General features: G+C 36.5%; 1 protein-coding gene across 2 annotated transcripts in view; it reads right to left on the reverse strand.

Annotated features, from left to right (window-relative positions):
* PRIM2 (DNA primase subunit 2) overlaps nt 1-17,493 on the reverse strand; it is an 89,592-nt gene that overhangs the window by 65,132 nt on the left and 6,967 nt on the right. The window contains exons 5-6 of one of the 2 annotated variants that reach the window (XM_005483949.4): nt 2,003-2,098; nt 1,023-1,160 (exon numbers count right to left, since the gene is read on the reverse strand). In XM_005483949.4, coding sequence (XP_005484006.2) covers nt 1,023-1,160; nt 2,003-2,098 — 234 coding nt within the window. Of the gene's footprint in view, nt 1-1,022; nt 1,161-2,002; nt 2,099-14,373; nt 15,647-17,493 lie in introns of those variants that run through there. The other variant, XM_026791595.2, reaches the window with a different exon arrangement.

The raw sequence follows: 17,493 nt of genomic DNA on the forward strand, positions 1-17,493 counted from the left end.
CCCTTCTCTGGACACACCTCAATGTCTTTCCTTGAATTGAGGGGCCAGAACTGGGCACAGGACTCGAGGAGTGACCCAACAGTGCTGAGTACAGGCAGTATTCTAATTTTCTGATTTGATAAAGGAATGCATTTTTGCTTCCCACTGTTTGTTTACTACATGTTTGTGGTCAACCTTGGCATTAATGTAACATAACAATACAAGGTTTTGGAAACATGTTTGAAAAGCAATCCAATCTGTCATGTTATTCAATGCTGCATTTTCTATGACTAAAATTTTGTGTATTAGATATGATCACCCCTTTTTAAACTCTTTGAAGAGTCTCAGAAATATTGTAGAACAAGCAATTCCTGAACTGATCACCAAATTACTAACAGAAGAAAATTCACATACAGTGTTTACCACAGACATTTTAACTAGATATGATACCTCAAATGTTCATGCAACAAAAACTCTACTTCTGCCTGACATATTCTGGCTTATCCTCATTTGAGTTCATAGAAAATTCAGTGTTAAAAGGGACCCAACAAGGACCTCAAAGCACAACTCTTAGGTGTGTGACCTGTAAAGGGACTGAATGCATGATCATGGCATTACCAGCACCATGCTCCAACCAAGTGAGCTAACAGAACACAGAGTAAAAATCCACAACTATTTCACTTGTTCCAACAAAAAGCTGTTGGAAAATGTTTTGGGGGAAAAGATAGATACTAGCAGAAAAAAAACAGTTGTGTGCATAAAGCTAACATGAATGAAAGGGCATGTTACTATCTCTGTGCAAAACAATTGATAAAATCCTCTAGCACAAATTTCTTTAGAATGCACATTATATGCTAAATATCATTTGAAATTAATGACACAGCTCACAACAAATGTTTTTTTGTGCTACCAGTACTTGTAGTAAGGTTTCTGGTATTCTCCAGATGGAAGCATATACATTTTAAACCCAAAAAGGCTATTGTCCAGGAGTGTCACCAAATAATACCACAAGAGTTGTGAAAATCAGACTTCATCTGACTTACCGCCAGTGCTTTAGACAACTTTGTTCTATAGTTATTCAAAACAATCACATCAATCTCCTTAAATGGCACAAAGGCAAAGCCATCTTTAATATATACTCTTCTGGCTCTAAATAAATCCACAGCATCTGCAAGTCCAACCTGAGAAGGAAGAAAAAGCCACATTGTGGAATAGCAAAATAACACAGTAACAATGTTTACAGCCCTAGGATTCAAGATGGTCCAGTAAAGCTTTAAGTCATTTTCTGTCTTTTAACATTGTCTCCAGGCAAAATTCAAAAGTCTGTGAAATTAAATCTTAAACTAGGAATAGCTAAACATTATTTTGGTGGGAAAATATTGCTTGCTTACAGAAAGTCATGCAACTAGGCAAAATAAGGTACTTCAAAGTTTGTGTCTACAAGTATTGATCAAATTATGTAGCTTTGCATCACTTACTGATTTGATATTTGAAAATGGATTTCTGTTTCTAACATCTGGAAATATTTGATTCACGTAAGCTACGTACAAAAGGTTTTGCAAGCCCATCTGAAACCCAACCAGCTTCACTCCAAAGAATCAGTGGGCCTCATTACAAACTTTTTCCTCTCCCATTGCTCTCTTGCAAAACGCATTTCTGACTAATACAATCAGACCAAACCTAACTTCAGCAATGGATATTTGACAATGTCTTCATCCTGAACAATCTGACAGCCAGGTAAATTAAATCATTTGTCTGGGAACATTAAAACTTAAGATCATTTTTGTGGCAAAAGTAAGAGATGGCAGAAGAGGACAGCAGACATTATTAGTAGTTTGAAGCTTCCTTCATTTTCCTAGTCCCTCCCTCCACCCTTATACTCACATGAAGTAGAGGAACTCTCATTAGTCTTTTAGATACTTGGATTTACTGTGGCTATTAGGTAAACTTAAAATTAGTATCTTTGCATTTAATTGAGAGAAAATGAATGCAGATCTGTGGGACTCAGCAATTTTTTACTTACCTTATAGAACATCTGTTCTTTTACTTTAAGCGGAGTGAAGCCAGGAGTTGACGCAATCAGCTCATTAGCCAATTGATTTTTCAGGTCTTCACCAATCTAAAATTAAGAATTTGTTTTAAAACTGTTAAAATACTTTAGGAAAAAGGCTTCTTTATGTTATTAGCATTATCTAAAATATTACTTAACTTGCAATATTATCAGTTTAGTTTAAAAGAGAAAAAGAGCTACATATTCAGTAAGTGATCACTAATAACTAATTAAGCAGAAACCAGCAAAACATTAGCGGTCAATAATGTTAAGCAACCTTACCTCCAAAGTAGAAGGGCAGATTTTAAACTATAATAATTTTAGGCATTAACAAGAACTGTAAAATACACTTTTTAGAAGTCAACTTCTCTAAAATAAAACTTGTGACAATCTTTGCTTGTCTCAGGATATGCATTAAAACAAAGCACAATGAATAAATGGGACTTAGTAAGGGCTTCATGAGATTTTAACAGAAAGAACAGTTTCAGCTTATTTTTAAATACAGATTTAACAAAACTATATCTAATCCTATATTCAGGAATTTAACTTTCCTTTTTCTAAGGAGTGAGAACAATGGTATCTTTATTGTCCTTTAAGTGTTAGTGCTTTTGCAGTTCTTGAAATGAGTAAAGCAGCAATGCTTTAATTTAACAACTTGAAGTACTTGAAAATCACCATGTTACATTTCCTAAAAAAAATACTTAAATAGTGCATATACATATATACACATCATAGAATCACAGAATATGCTGAGTTGGAAGGGATCCATCACAATCATGAAGTTCACTTCCTGGCCCTGCACAGGACACTCCAAGAGTCACCCCATGTACCCAAGAGCATTCTCCAAACACTTCCTGAACTCTGTCAGGCTGTGCTGTGACCATTGCCCTGGGGAGTTGTCCCAGTGCCCAGCCACCCTCTGGGTGAAGAATCTTTGTGTGATATCAAACCTAAACCTCCTAAACAGCTTCAGGCCATTCCCTTGGGTCCTGTCACTGTCACCACAGAGAAGAGATCAGTGCCTGCCCCTCCTCTTCCCCTCAGGAGGAAGCTGCAGACCCCAATGAGGTCTCCCCTCAGCCTCCTTCAGGCTGTGGAGGAACAGACCAAGTGACCTCAGCCACTCCTCATACAGCTTCACCTCCAGACCTTTCACCATCCTTGTGGCCCTCCTTCAGACACTCCCTAATAACTTTATATCTTATATTGCAGCACCCAAATCCACACACATTTGCATAACATGCTTTTGATGAAGTATAATGGGAGTAGTCCCTGAGTGCAAGCATTTTAAATGTTAAGGAAGGCAGAATACCTTCTCAAAACACAGACAGACAGAAGTGTCACCAAAGCATCACACACTGTGTGACACTGCTCTGCACAAGCTGGATGTGTGCTCCAATACCTACAGAGAGCTGATACAAGGCTGCAGTCAGGGCAGTTTTTAGAGACTGGTCAGGAACCAAGCCCAGGTCACCACATGCAATAGATGTGCAGACTCCAAATATAAGATGAAGTCAACAACGTCTTTCCTCTCCATGGGAGGGGATGTGCTTAAGCAGTTTTATTCTCTGAATGGAGCAGAAAAATTTGTTGGCCAACACTGATAACATGGTTAAATGGGCATTTCAACAAAACTTTTTTCCTTCTCAGTTGAAAAACGCAACAAAAAAAACCAAAAAACAAAAAAAACACCCCACTTCTCTTAGAAGTCACAGGAAGGACCATTTCATTTCAAACTTGGACAAGCAGCTTAGTGAAAAACAGTGATTTGATATATGCATATGAAATAGCCAAGGCAGCAATGTTGAAAAGGCTTATGGTTACCCTGTCTGCATCTTGATGCAATCTGCAGTACTCTCCCAGGAAAACCAGCTTTAAAAAATAACAAAGATGCCAGCAAGGCAGAAGAATGTAGCTGAAGAGAAAGAAAATACACAACAGCATTGTGTATCATGCATCCTGCATGTAAAAATGTAAAGCTCAGCTGCCTGTAAAGAAAGTATTATTCTTTAATGAAGTAGCTGTATCAAAACAATTAAATGTGCTTCTGTAAATGAAACGAGAAAATACTTTCTACAAAATACTCTCATTAACAACCTTATTCTTGTTGGACTTTGAAAAATTCCTGCTTTTCATGACACATTGAAACTATATACAAATTTCACACAGTGGTACCAAAACTCCATTATTCCTTCCAGATGATCTATTTCTTGTCTAAGTAAGTATAAATCTAAGTCACTGCATCAGCCTGCAGCCTGTCTTTCACCTACCAGAAACTTAAGTTTTCATTTTAATTCCAAAATAATGGGTTACATTTTCAAATATAAGAGTTTCATGCATTCATATTAGAAATCCCTTAGGAGAGCCTGTCCACCATGTCATTCCAAACCCTCACTGACCATGTACATACACTGACCAAATAAAAACAGTATAACACGTTGTATAGCAATGGTGGTTACAATTCCACTATTTCTTCTAGGATATCTTACTAAAAATAACTCCATCAAACAAACTACGCCAAGGACAAAGCAGAGTTTTTTTCCAGAGAGCATTAAAGGAGTCCAGAAACTGTTTTACAGATAGGCCAGCAATATTGAAGGGAGAACAAGAAGAGGGAAAGGCAAGGATTCCTTCTTTATTTGTTCTTCCAAAAAAAATCAGCTTAATTTCATCAACAAAACCGCTATTTTCTAGTATTACATTTTATTTCAAAGGGGATTTATTGCAAACTTCACAAGCTGTCTACATCCTTCTTTATCGTAATTTGACCATATAAGTTTTGTATAGATGTAGTGACAATCTACAGTGACAATCATTTTAGATTTTCTTGCACGTCACTAGCAAATAATTTAACATTGTTGGGGTAAAAGTGATCCTGGTGAACCCTCACAGAAAACAGGTTAATTGGCCATGACTAAATATTTAGATAAGACTGTGGACAGTGTAACCAAAAATACAGAGTTTTTGGAGCTTTACGAGCTTTATCCAAAATTTTGTTTTTTAAACTAATGCAAATATTGTTGCAAAGTTCTATTTATTATATACATAAATAATACACATAAAGCTGTTAAATAATTTACTTCTTAAAGGCTCAAGTATCTTATAGGTTAGGCAAACATTCAGCAGCCCCACAACCACCCTGCTCCTTGCCTTTTCACCAAATTCACACTGCCTTGGTGTTTTCAGCTAATAATGAGAAAGAGGAAGAAGAAACAAGGATAGACCTAGCCCCTACCTAAAGCTGGAAAATTACTCCAGAATGCATTCAAAAATAAGACTGACTTCCCTAAAGACTGAAGCATGAAAAATAACCTTCCATTTGCATTAATGATTTCACCATTTTCACATCAGATTGACTGAGGTGCAGTGCAAAGCAATACACTACCTATAGTCTAAAATCAGACTCAAGCTTTCAGTGCAGCCTGTATTGCTGCATCCAGAGCACCATGAAACATGTATTCCAATTTTTCTTGGTTCAGAGAAGCCAGAAAAGCTTCTTTTTTACTGTTGCTTTTGGGGTTTTTAATCATTTAAATAAGAGTACAACAGTTTGCATATTTAATAATTTTATCCTGAAATGGCACCTGCAAATGCACATTCCAGTAATCATTAAAAAATTAGATATAATTAAATACAGCTTTTAGGATTCTAATCAAGATTAGAAAGATAAACAAGCTGCTTAACTTCTGACAGAACTTGGTGATCTTCACCAGATAAAACACTGTTGCTCAAAATATTAAAAAATAAAATAGAGTCCTTCTGAGGGTCTCACCAGGTCATCATCTGACCTTCCACAAGGAACTGATTAAACTCACCTCACAGAAAAGGATTCACTAGTTTTGCCTTGTTCATCTGTAGCCAGTTTAGTAAGCTGGTTATCACTGTGTCAGACTATGCTTTCACAAGCAAAGAGCACCAGGAAAAGGATCTTCCCTTTTCAGTGACATGGGTCAGGTATCATAGCTTGAAACAATTCAACAATTCATTGCAAATTCCTGAGACTTAGGAAAAATAAAGACAGAAAAGAGAGGAAGAAAAAGAAGCAAGCACCCAGGACAAGTTCCATTATTTCTAGTTTTCTTGCTTTCTACATGCATTTTATTCATTGACTTTTAATCACAGAACTGTCCTGGAAACACAAAGACACATAAATTTAGATTAAAATATGAATAATTTAATATGCAGGGCTTGGTTAAACAAACACAGTGAGGTAGTCCAAAAACTTCAAAATAAATTTAATATCACTACTCTGTTTTAATGAACAGATAAAGATACATGCACACATTATACTGCTATATATGTGCAACACTAACTTTTACTAAGTCTCCCAGTAAGGAACAAGAACTCCATGCACAAAGTCCTTTCCTTTTCCAAGACTCAGCTTCAGGTATTTATGTGCACATGGCACCAGCGTCCTTAGAAAGTGAAGTTCCTAAAGTTTGCTTTTAGTTACAAAGTACCTGATACTCAAGTGGCACAACACCATTCCCAAAAACAAGTGTTGTCAATCTGTACTTTGCTGAATTGCAACTCTAGGCATGAAGCAGAAAAAAAAAAAATTTCCTAATCAATCTTCTCCATTGCCACACATTACACTACAAACTAAGTTAGCACTAGAATACCAAATTATGAACCTAGATACCATTAAATTTGAGAATATAAAGTGTAATCAGCCAGTTAATGAATTGCATGATTAGCAAAGGACAGTATTCCCACCTCTCCTACCAATTAAAAGATTAAAAGAATGAAGAGCCTTAAAGAAAACATTCCAGAGGCTTGTAAATCTGTCATTCACAAACCTAATGATTTTCAATTTCATTTTGGCCAATCACAAATTAAGAAGAAAATTTTATCTTCCAAAATACTAAAACTTTATATCTTAGCTAAAGTTCAGCTAGCTGGCATACCTAAAAATATAAAGGGCAGTGCTTGGAATTATCTATTCTTACCCATCAACTGAAACGTTGTTTGGGCTTTTTTTTAGTCAAGAGCGGGCACAGAAAGAACATTTTATGATCTGCCTCACTATGCAGCTCATTCATGGTTACCACAATGACAGAGAAACTCAGTGATACAGGTTCAGTCTCCTACATTCCTGACAAACATTTCCCAATATCCATTTAAAGGAAAGCTGAACAAAACAATTACTACAGAATTACCTTGAAACACTGTCACATACAAGCTGAAGTCACACATGGCTGTAGAGCTAACAGAAGACTCTTCTAATAAAAACAGCAACAAGTCTTCTTTCATTTAAAAATCCGGATAGTAACATCAGATGCAATTTTAAAGAAACTTGTTAACAAATGTTTCTCTAGATTCAATCACATGATTAGCCAGGAAGAGTGTTTCCAAGTTGGCAGACCATTTTCTGAAGCCTATCCCAAGCAGCAGCTAGTAAATTCTACTTCCAGAGTAATTACATCCTGCACAAACCATCCTATCAGCTTTTATGCTGCTGTATTAAGGAACAATATAAACATCTCCAGAGCTACTGCATTCACTGCTATGTAAAAACTAAAATCATTTTTCAAATATTATGAACTTCAACCACTACGAAAGAACTTAACACTTTGATTATTCAAAAAAAATTTTCTTCTTGTACAACAGATGGGTATAATTTTTAAAAAATACAGTACTGATTTCCCAATTTTGTCTTTTCTCATTCCCCAAAACAATCTCTAAAATATTTATAGAAAAAAAGAGAAGACACTTGATGACACCTTTCTGCTAGTCTATACTAAGTTTCTTCCAAGAATCCAAAATTACCAACTGCTAAGAACTAAAAATATGCAAGGATGAGGTTAGGATTTACTTTTTTTTCACCTTTTCCAAGCCTTTAGATAAATGGCAGTCAAGTGTGATCTGCTCAACTACTGAGTGCTAGAGCACATAATCCCACAAGTAGCGTGGTTCCACTTCTCCTACCTTTAAACTCAAGAGCCTGGTGTACAAGATCCTATTTTCCACTACATTTTTGGCACAGCTGCCATTTCAATTTTACTTTAGAAATCCAGAGTTACAGCAGAACTTCTGCCTCAGGATTCAGACTGTATTCCAAATGTTGTCTAGCTGCTTTCAGCTACATTAAGAGGAAGAATGTTTTTTTCATCCTATCTTTACTGCAGCCTTTTCTGCAACTTTGAATTAAAAGCACATAACTCTGTCAAAGCAGTTAGAGATGCACTTCATCCAGAAAGAACATATATACTATCTAGGGCAGAAGGATTCAGCCTTACAGTGGACTGTAAAGTTCCTATTTAACTCAAATGATGAATTACACAAAGCTATTTAGTGAGAATCATAATGCCCCAGTGCTCTAAGGGGGCCCAAGTAACTGCACATTTTGTGGTGCAGTTTGACTTTACTTCCACAAGTCAATTTTAAGCAATAAGGAAGACCTTCTAAGGGTCCATTTAGATTTCTGCAGATAATCAGCATCTGCTTCTAATCAAACTGAGATGATTAACAAATTAAAATTTTAATTAGCATTCTGCATCATTTACAAACTGTTGTTCATTAAGTTTATGAAGGTGAAAAAGGACATCCCCAGTAGCTATATATTCTTTAATCACATCTATTACTCAATTCTTCAATTTCATAGAGTATCACCAACATCATATGTGCAAATAAACTCATGCAACTAGAATTACTGCAGCAAAATGCACCAGTTTTCTCCATAACTAATAATAAAGTAATGCTTACAGCTCAAGGATCCATTAGAGAAGAGCAAAGCCCCGATACATCCTGCCTGTGCATCAAAAAAAAATTATTTTTTAAATCAAGCTTTATTTTAGAAGTCTGTGAGAGAGTATTACCACTTATTTTAAGCTTAAATATTTTAATAAAAACTCATCCCATCTACCCATCACTCAAAATGTTAGGTCGCTATAATACCCAGGCTACTTGGCAATCAACCCAATTACTTTTAGATGAGAATAACTCCCTATGTTTGTTAAAGCACTAATAGTATATGTTTCACAGTCTTATTTAACAAACTCTAGCACTTAAAATCCACTCTACTCCTAAGCCTTACCACATACAATTTTGTTTCTGTTATGACTCTGAGCATGAAGTTAAATGACAGAATACATACTTTTGGCAGTAAGGCACATTTCCCACTTAGGCATGCATCTCTTATGACTTTTGCTGTCAACTGTAAGATAAGCATCACTGGTTTTCAAGCAAAGGGACAAACACAAGATTTAAGTAGTGGAAAAGCAAGATACAATTCAAAACTATTTCCTAAGCAAATGTAAACCATAGCCTGCTTGCATAGTTATTGTCTTATCTTGGCATAAGTTTCCCCACAGCAGTACAGACTCCAGACAGTTTCTACTTTTCCCCTTCCTGTTTGGGAAAGGAAGAAATATTATTTGATGCCCCTGAAATGAAAAGCCATAAACCCTATCAGAAGAACATCCTGGATTAAACACCTGTTTCAAAATGGATATAGTCACCTTTAATGGTTAGACATAATACTGAGTATTCTCTCAAATATATCTGTCCTTAATAGGGACACAAAGTAGTCCCAATTCTCATTAATCCACATCTGATTTTAGGATATTCTGTACCAAATAAAGGCAGTCAGAAAATGTTTTCTCAAGAAGCTGAACTACAAATATTTATACAACTGCCCTACTACCAAGATAAATATTTTTGAAGAAAGCATAACAGTGATATAAGAAAGTCTCTCACAGGACTACTCTGATCATAAAAATGGAAATTAAAGAAGTTTAATTTCTACTGCTTAAAGCAGCTAAAAAAGCACTTCAACTGCATCAAAGAGCTACTGTAGAAAAAAAAATCCATCGCTAATGCATTTTGCTCTTTCCATTTCATTTTGCAGTTCTTATTCCTTCCTCTCAAATGCCTGCAGATGCACTGAAGACCTTTAGCTCCCCCAGCTGACTATTCCCATCTGCCATTCCTTCCCCATTACTATAATCCAAAGCATTTCTTAAATTTAAAGCATCTAAAAATTAGGACATCTGATTCTGCAATAACTGGCTGTTACTCAAAATATAAATAACTTCTAGTTTAGATGCCTTAAAAGGTCATAATATTTTTTAAATTTCAAGAGGCTATTCAGAAGTAGGAAAGTTCAATTTAAACATGATTTTTTTTCTGTTCTGTTGAGTGAAAACAGCAACGCAGATGTATCCAAGATGAAATATACTACACTTAGAAGTTTTTTTATTTTGCACAATACAGAAAGATAACAGTGAAAAGAGGCATTGCAGGAAATACAAATCCAATTATACAACATCCTTACACCACAGATTAAGACATGATAATGCCTATTAATTTTCATTTCTTCTGGAAGCAACAGAGAGGTACTAACAGTCTGAATATAAAGAAACCTGAACATTCAATAACACCAAAAAATAAATTCAAAATTAAATTTTGCATTCTACTTCACTCCATATTCCAGTATGTAAGTTAAATTCCTGGAAAGGTGTAGCAGCAAATCAAAGCATCCGATAATACTTAGGAAAAAACATGAGACAAGCAGCAACGCATCTGTGTCAAAAAATTCCAACTGTGTTAAGCTGATTTATCACAGCCTTTATCACAGTGCACAGACCTCAGGGGCATTACAGAAAGCAGGTGTCATATTGTGTCAACACCCTTGAAGTCACCAGAACACACTTTCACATGCACATGACCAAACAGTTTCAAACAGTTCCAGTGCACCTTCTGTACCTGGGTTCAAAACCCATTGGAAAAGACATGTGTAGAATTTAACTCAAAAGAGAAAAAGGATGTCTTAAGCCAAGTTCCACAACCTAAGTAAAATTTAATACTTCAATTTCCTAACCTGTATATTAAAACAGGAGATCACATACCAAAATGCCATGAGGCTGGGGGCACTGCAAGAGCTATAGAGAACAGGAGCAGAGAAGAAAACTCTGCTTTAAAATTGAAGGCTGTAAAAATGGCAAAGGACACTCACAGAAATGACAAAACATCACACAAAGAAAGGCTTAAAGAAGAAACAAGAAAGAACAATGATAGATAGAAGGCAAGTAAGAAGAGAAGGAAAAAAACAAACTAGCAGGAAAAAAAAGCCCTACCCTTCTCAACTAGTGGATAGAACAAGAAGAAATATGTTAGGTTTGACATTATTTTAAAAAAGTTAAAAGGAAACTAAAGCAGCAGAATGATGACCACCATTTGAGACCTGAATTTACAGACACAGGGAACTTTGCAAGCAAAGCTGTGACATTTTCATGGACACGGCAAACGGAACTACTGTCATTTTCAAAATGCTGTTGAAAGTGTTGAAGGGAAAAAAAAAAAACAAACCAAACAAACTCCCCACCCCAACACAGCACTTTGAAAGTAACCACTGAAGATTTTGTCCACCTGAACAGAAGAGACCCTAAGACCCCGAGAGAGAAAGTGTGACTGCTGAACCTGAACAGGTTTTGTGGCAAGTTTTCACAAGAACCAAGTGGAATGGACCCAGAAGTTCATTAGATGCTCCAAATCAGCACAAGATGTATCACAAACCTACACCTCCAGATGCTAAAAGGACAAATCTTCCATTTGATGTCTAAGAAGAAGCAGCAGGTCTTGGAGACTTAAAATTATGTGAGGCAAAGCAGACAAAAGGCTGAAACTCTGAGGGCTTCAAAGGAGATATTTATTACCATGTCAAAATCAGCTTTGTAGCTAAAGTCCAAGTATCAGTTACCTGTAAAACTATTTATTTTATATAACTCCTTCATATCCTGAACAACTTACTTGGAGATTAAAATATTTTCTTCCATGACTATATTATTTTAAATATTCACAAATTTCCCTTTAAATATCTTTAAATCTGTTAGTGCCTTTTACTGCCAGAAACTGTCAGGCATCATTGATGTAATTACTCATTTTTAGTAAGATTTTAATACTTTAATCTCCTAAATTGATGTAAATCTCAACTGCACACCTGTGTTTGCATATTCTCTTTGATGTGTTCTGTCACCTGAAATGTCAGCATTTACTCCTCTTGAGTCCTGCTTAAGGATTTCTGATGCTCCCTGCATGACTGACTTTGCACACAGAGTATTTAATATGCCTTGAGTGCTGAAAATTACATGCCATACATAAAAAGCTTCCGTATTTATCTGGATGATGAGAGTACTGTCCCTTAAACACCTTTTTCTTTCTTTTTTTTATTATTTAAAGCATAGAACAGACTGAAACACCTTCAGAACCATTCCATTATTCTCCTTTTACTGTGATAGAAAACCAATCAGCGTATCAGGGGAAAATACTCAAAGCACAGATTTGTTCTTGCTTTCCTTTTACCCTTATCCTTTCTCGACATTTTATTCAATACCATGCACTCTACCTCTTGCTCATGCTGGCATACATTGGTAGGTACAAACAATAATATTCCAGAGTACAGTAAAATTCTGAGCACCCAAGCAATGTTCCACTAGGCTGGGCAGCACCAGTCCAGGCATCTTCCACACTTGCCAGAGAACAGGCTGGCCAAAGCTGTTCCTACAAGTGATTAAAATGCAATCTACATGTTACTAGCTCAAAAAAGTATCTCAACTACAAACTCAAATCAAGCTTCATTTTTTTCCCCAAGAAATCCAGGTCCCAGAAGCCTTTTACAGACTACTACAGATGGACTAACTTAATCCAGTGCCAGCTTTGTAAAACCTTTCCAAGGAAGAACTTACATAACCTTCAAATTTCCATGATTTATATTAAATGTAGAGAGGCTTATTTTCACAAATATTGTAAAAATTTTGAAATGTAATAATCCTATGCATGTTCACACATTCATCATACTGAAGTCATCATGTTTAGCTTGTTTATCACAAAGCTTACAGCCTTCCTTTTTCAAGTGAAGGGCATCTTTATAATCAGGTAAAACTTCCCAGAGCAGGCATTTACTAACTATAATAAACACTGTGGCATATATTTTGCTCCATCAGCAATACAAATGTCAGCCACTAGACAAAAGAAATCCTATTAAAAAATTTAAACATTCGTTTTCCTTACATTCCATTTCTATTTTTAATCACAGAAAGCTCTTGCTCTTTGATTAAAAACTTCTTTAACAATGAGATGAGAACTATTATCATACCAAACTCTCTACAGCTAACTATCATATAAAAAAGCTTTGGAAATCTGGTATTTTTTTTCCTAGTTGTTAACAATTTCAGTCTTCCAAAATTTGCTGAATAAGACCTTTTTGTTAAGTATTCAAAGACCCTAAATACGGAAAGATCTTAACAACTTAAGTTGTTGCTCTTAAGTATTATCCATAAGTGGGATTGGAGATTACTTGATTCTATAAAGCAATAATTCTCAATCCACAGTTCAAAAAATCTCAAATTAGTCTGCAAAACATATATGCAAGCATCACATTCACATGCATGTAAGCAAATAAGAAAAGGTGACAGATGACAGTTATTGAATTCTCAAGTTTAGGTTCATTTTGTTCGTACTGTAAAAGATGACAATGGTGACAAAACTGTACAAGACAATCAATTTATTCCTTCTCCCCATAAAAGAGTTGATTCTTTTAATAAATAGTGAGAATCACTTCTTAGAATTGGTAACATTGCTATCTATGCCAGACTACACCAAGGGCAAGCTTTAGCAGCTGTGACCTTTCTCAGATTACAGTTCTGAAACCAGAACCAGTATCTAAGAAAATGCAAGGCACCTCTCTTCTGGTTAAAGAAATTTAACTACAAGTTTCTTAGTGCATCATAAGCAATTGAAAAATAGAAATATAATTTCTATCCATTTACCCATATAGAAAAGAGATTGTAACATCAAAACTTACTTCCTTTTTCTGAAGATCACCTTTTTTCCTAACAGGTAGAGCACAAAGTTTGATTTCCGTCTTGTTTTATGCATCATAAGGCATGAAAACCTTCTAACTTCTAACAGGGAAGCATGAGGAGAATAGTTCATCCTAATTCCCTTTTCAAAGGAAGTGTGTCCTTTTACAAATAGAACATTGAGAAAAATAATACTGCTTTTAGAGTGGCCTTACTTTTGTAGTGGCCTCTACATAGCTCCATAGCATTTAGACCTGTTTCAAATACATATGGAACTCATTAGTAATATCCAAATGTTTATACATGATAGTGCAAGGAAGGATTAGTTTTGCCTAAATTTCCATGAGAATTGGTAGCAGAGGGTGAAAGCAGAAGCAGGGAAGTAGATTTTCAATGAAATGATGCTTTTTTTGCCTCAACAGGAGTAAGGAAATAACACCTTCCTAATCATTTTGACATATTGAAGGCACATTCAGTAGCATGGAATCAAGCCATACTCCCAGCTATTTCCAGCAACCTGCAAACATTTATTTATTCTTACAAGCCCAAATGCCAAAACTGTGACAGGAGAATATGAGGCTGGAGAATAAGCAACAAAAATACAGCTCCACAAAGACACCTTTCACTGAAGGGCCTGTTGAAGCAGAGAATGGCATTGCTAATAGTCTCTCAAAGACACAGGAAAGTCTGTGTTACTCTTAACACTCCACAAATCCCATTTTACCAACATGCACTGACACCAGATATTTCAGTCCAGAAACACATCAGCCACATATCTCAGAATATTTAAGTCATTCTAATAAGCAGTATTTTAAGAGAAAGGCTTTCTCAGTGGAGTGATGATTGCACGATAATTTTTATTCACTCAAGTTTACAAGGAGAGCTACAGACAAGGCTGGAGTTTCCCAACAAAACAGTTCATAGTTGAAGTGCAAAATACTATTAAAATCATTAACAAAGACACTGCAATAGACATTTTCCTTTAATCAACTCAGACAAACAAAACAGCATATAACAGCAGGAACTCTTTTGTAATATCCCTAAAATACCAACAACAGTTGTTTGTCTAAACAGATTTTGCATTTTCCAAAGTTTTTTATCAAAAGAAATAGAATGAGTTTAAGTCAAAAGGGAAGAAGTTTTGAATCTAAGTTATACTGATAAAACAACAGTGGAATGAGAGCATTCACAGAATTTTGGACAATTTATATTCTGCATTCTCCATAGCACATACTTAATGAGCAAAAATCAAATTGTCTATTAAAAGAAAATAGGATAATTCACATGTATATGCATGCATAAAGTCTAAGCTACAATGAAACTTATATAATTGTACATAATTTCTTTTAAAATTATAATTAATAAATAATCCTTATATAAGTATAAATAATCCTTAACCACAATTTGTAACAACTGTATTTAACACCAGCCTCTAATTTTGTGTAATTTAAGCTAACTCATGGTCTTGGTTATACATCCATAGCTCCAGTAACTCCATAATATGCACAAACAAGAAGAGTCAAAATGGCTTTTAGCATGCACAAACATTGCGTGTCCCCATGGTGCCAGTAACACAGAAAGCTCCATTTCTGAGCAATCCATACAGGATTTTCATACTTGGATTATTAAAATTTAACTATATCCTCAACAGCTATCATAAGTATTCACTGAATGCACTTATTTTTCTCTTCCACATAGTTTTCCAGAAGTCAGTGTTCAGAAAAGGAACAATGCACAAAGTCCCCAGGTCACTGTAGTGTGCTGTGGTTTCTACAGCAAGAAGCCACATCTTAACAGTCAGAAGATTGTAAAGGTTCTAGAGCAAAGTTCATGAAAAAAAACATGTTTTGACCACAATTGTTTTTCAACCGAAGTCAATAATGTAATGAGAACAGACTGCACATTCAATTCAAGTAAGAATCAAATGCAGTCACTGCTTTTCTTATTACTGAAACATTTAGGGTGAATTATCACACAATTCACCAAGAAAACAAGGTGTTATTAACATCAGTGTTATTTGGTCCAGATAAGGCAGATAAGACCTTATCTGAAGAACACAAACTAGGGACCTGATAAGATGCATCCCAGAGTCCTGAGAGACTAGGATGATGTAGTTGTCAAGCCACTCCCTGTGATATTTGAAAAGTCATGGCAGACAGAAGTCCCAGGTGAAAGGCAAAAGGCCAACATTGTACCCATCTATAAAAACCTTAGAGAAAACCCTGTCAACTACCACCCAGTCTGCCTCACCTCTGTGCCTGGAAAGATCATGGAACAGATCCTCCTAGAAGCTGTGCTAAGGCACATGGATAACAGGAGTGATTTGGGACAGCCAGCATGGCTTCACCAAGGGCAAGTCCTGCCTGACCAAACAAGCGTCCTTCTATGATGGAGTGACTACATCAGCAGACAAGAAAGGGGCTACAGATTATATTTACCTGCATTTCTGTAAAGCTTTGACATACTCCCCCACTACACTCACCTCTCCACACTGGAGAGAAATGGATGCAATGGGAGAACCACTCGATGGATAAGGAATTGGCTGGACATCTACATTCAAAGGGCAGCAGTCAGTGGTCAACTAAAATGTAGGAAGTTTCTACTTGAGGAAGAACTTAATGCTGAGGGCTGCAGACCACTGGAACAGGCTGCCCAGAATGGTTGTGGACTCTCCCTCTCTGGAGACATTCAAAACTCCCCTGGTTCCTGTGTAACCTGCTCTAGGTGACTCTGCCTTGGCAGGGTGATTGGACTGGACCACCTGCAGAGGTCCCTTCCAACCCCAGCAGTCCTGTGATCCTGCCCCTCTGCTCCACTCTGCTGAGACCCCACCTGCAGGGCTGCATCCAGCTCTGGGGTCCTGAGCACAGGAAGGACATGGATTTGTTGGAATGAGTCCAGAGGAGGGCCACAAAGATGACAGAGAGATAGGACACCTCTTATGTTAGGAAAGGCTGGGAGAATTGGAATTGTTCAGCCTGGAAAACAGAAGGCTTTGGGGTGACCTAATTGTGGCCTCCAGTACTTAAGGAAGCCTAAAGGAATGAGAGGGGCTTTTCACAAGGGCCATGTGGTCACAGGACAAGGGGGAATGGATTCAAACTGAAGGAGAGTAGGTTTAGATTAGAAGTAAGTTTAGGGGAGGAAAAAATTCTTGACTGTGAGGGCAGTGATGTCCTAGAATAGGCTGCCCAGAGGAGCCACGGATGTCCCATTCCTGGAAGTGTTCAAGACAAGGCTGGATGGGACTCTGAGCAAACTGGTCTACTGGAAAGTGTCCCCGCCCACAGATGGAAGTTGGAACTAGATATTTAAGGGTCCCTTCCAACCCAAACCATTCTACGATATACGATCTAATCCACCCAAAATTTTGATTCAAAAATACTTAACAGCTTTAGTAAACCTTGTTAACTTACCTGTGTAATCACACATTTTTTCAGCTGTGTTTGCAGACTGAAGCAGACTGAGCTTCTGTTGTTGTAGCACAAAATTACGTCACTTAATCCTCACAGACACTATTCCCCAAGTTTGGAAGTTCTGTGTGGTTAGGATTTTTAAAACTATAACTGCACTTTCTATTTTTAAAATGTGATTGCTAAAACTATCTTAATGAGAATTTTAAAAGACAGACATGTGCAACATAAATACAGAAAGTAAAACACT

This window comes from Zonotrichia albicollis, chromosome 3, assembly GCF_047830755.1.
Source record: "Zonotrichia albicollis isolate bZonAlb1 chromosome 3, bZonAlb1.hap1, whole genome shotgun sequence".
NCBI classification, from domain to species: Eukaryota; Metazoa; Chordata; class Aves; order Passeriformes; family Passerellidae; genus Zonotrichia; species Zonotrichia albicollis.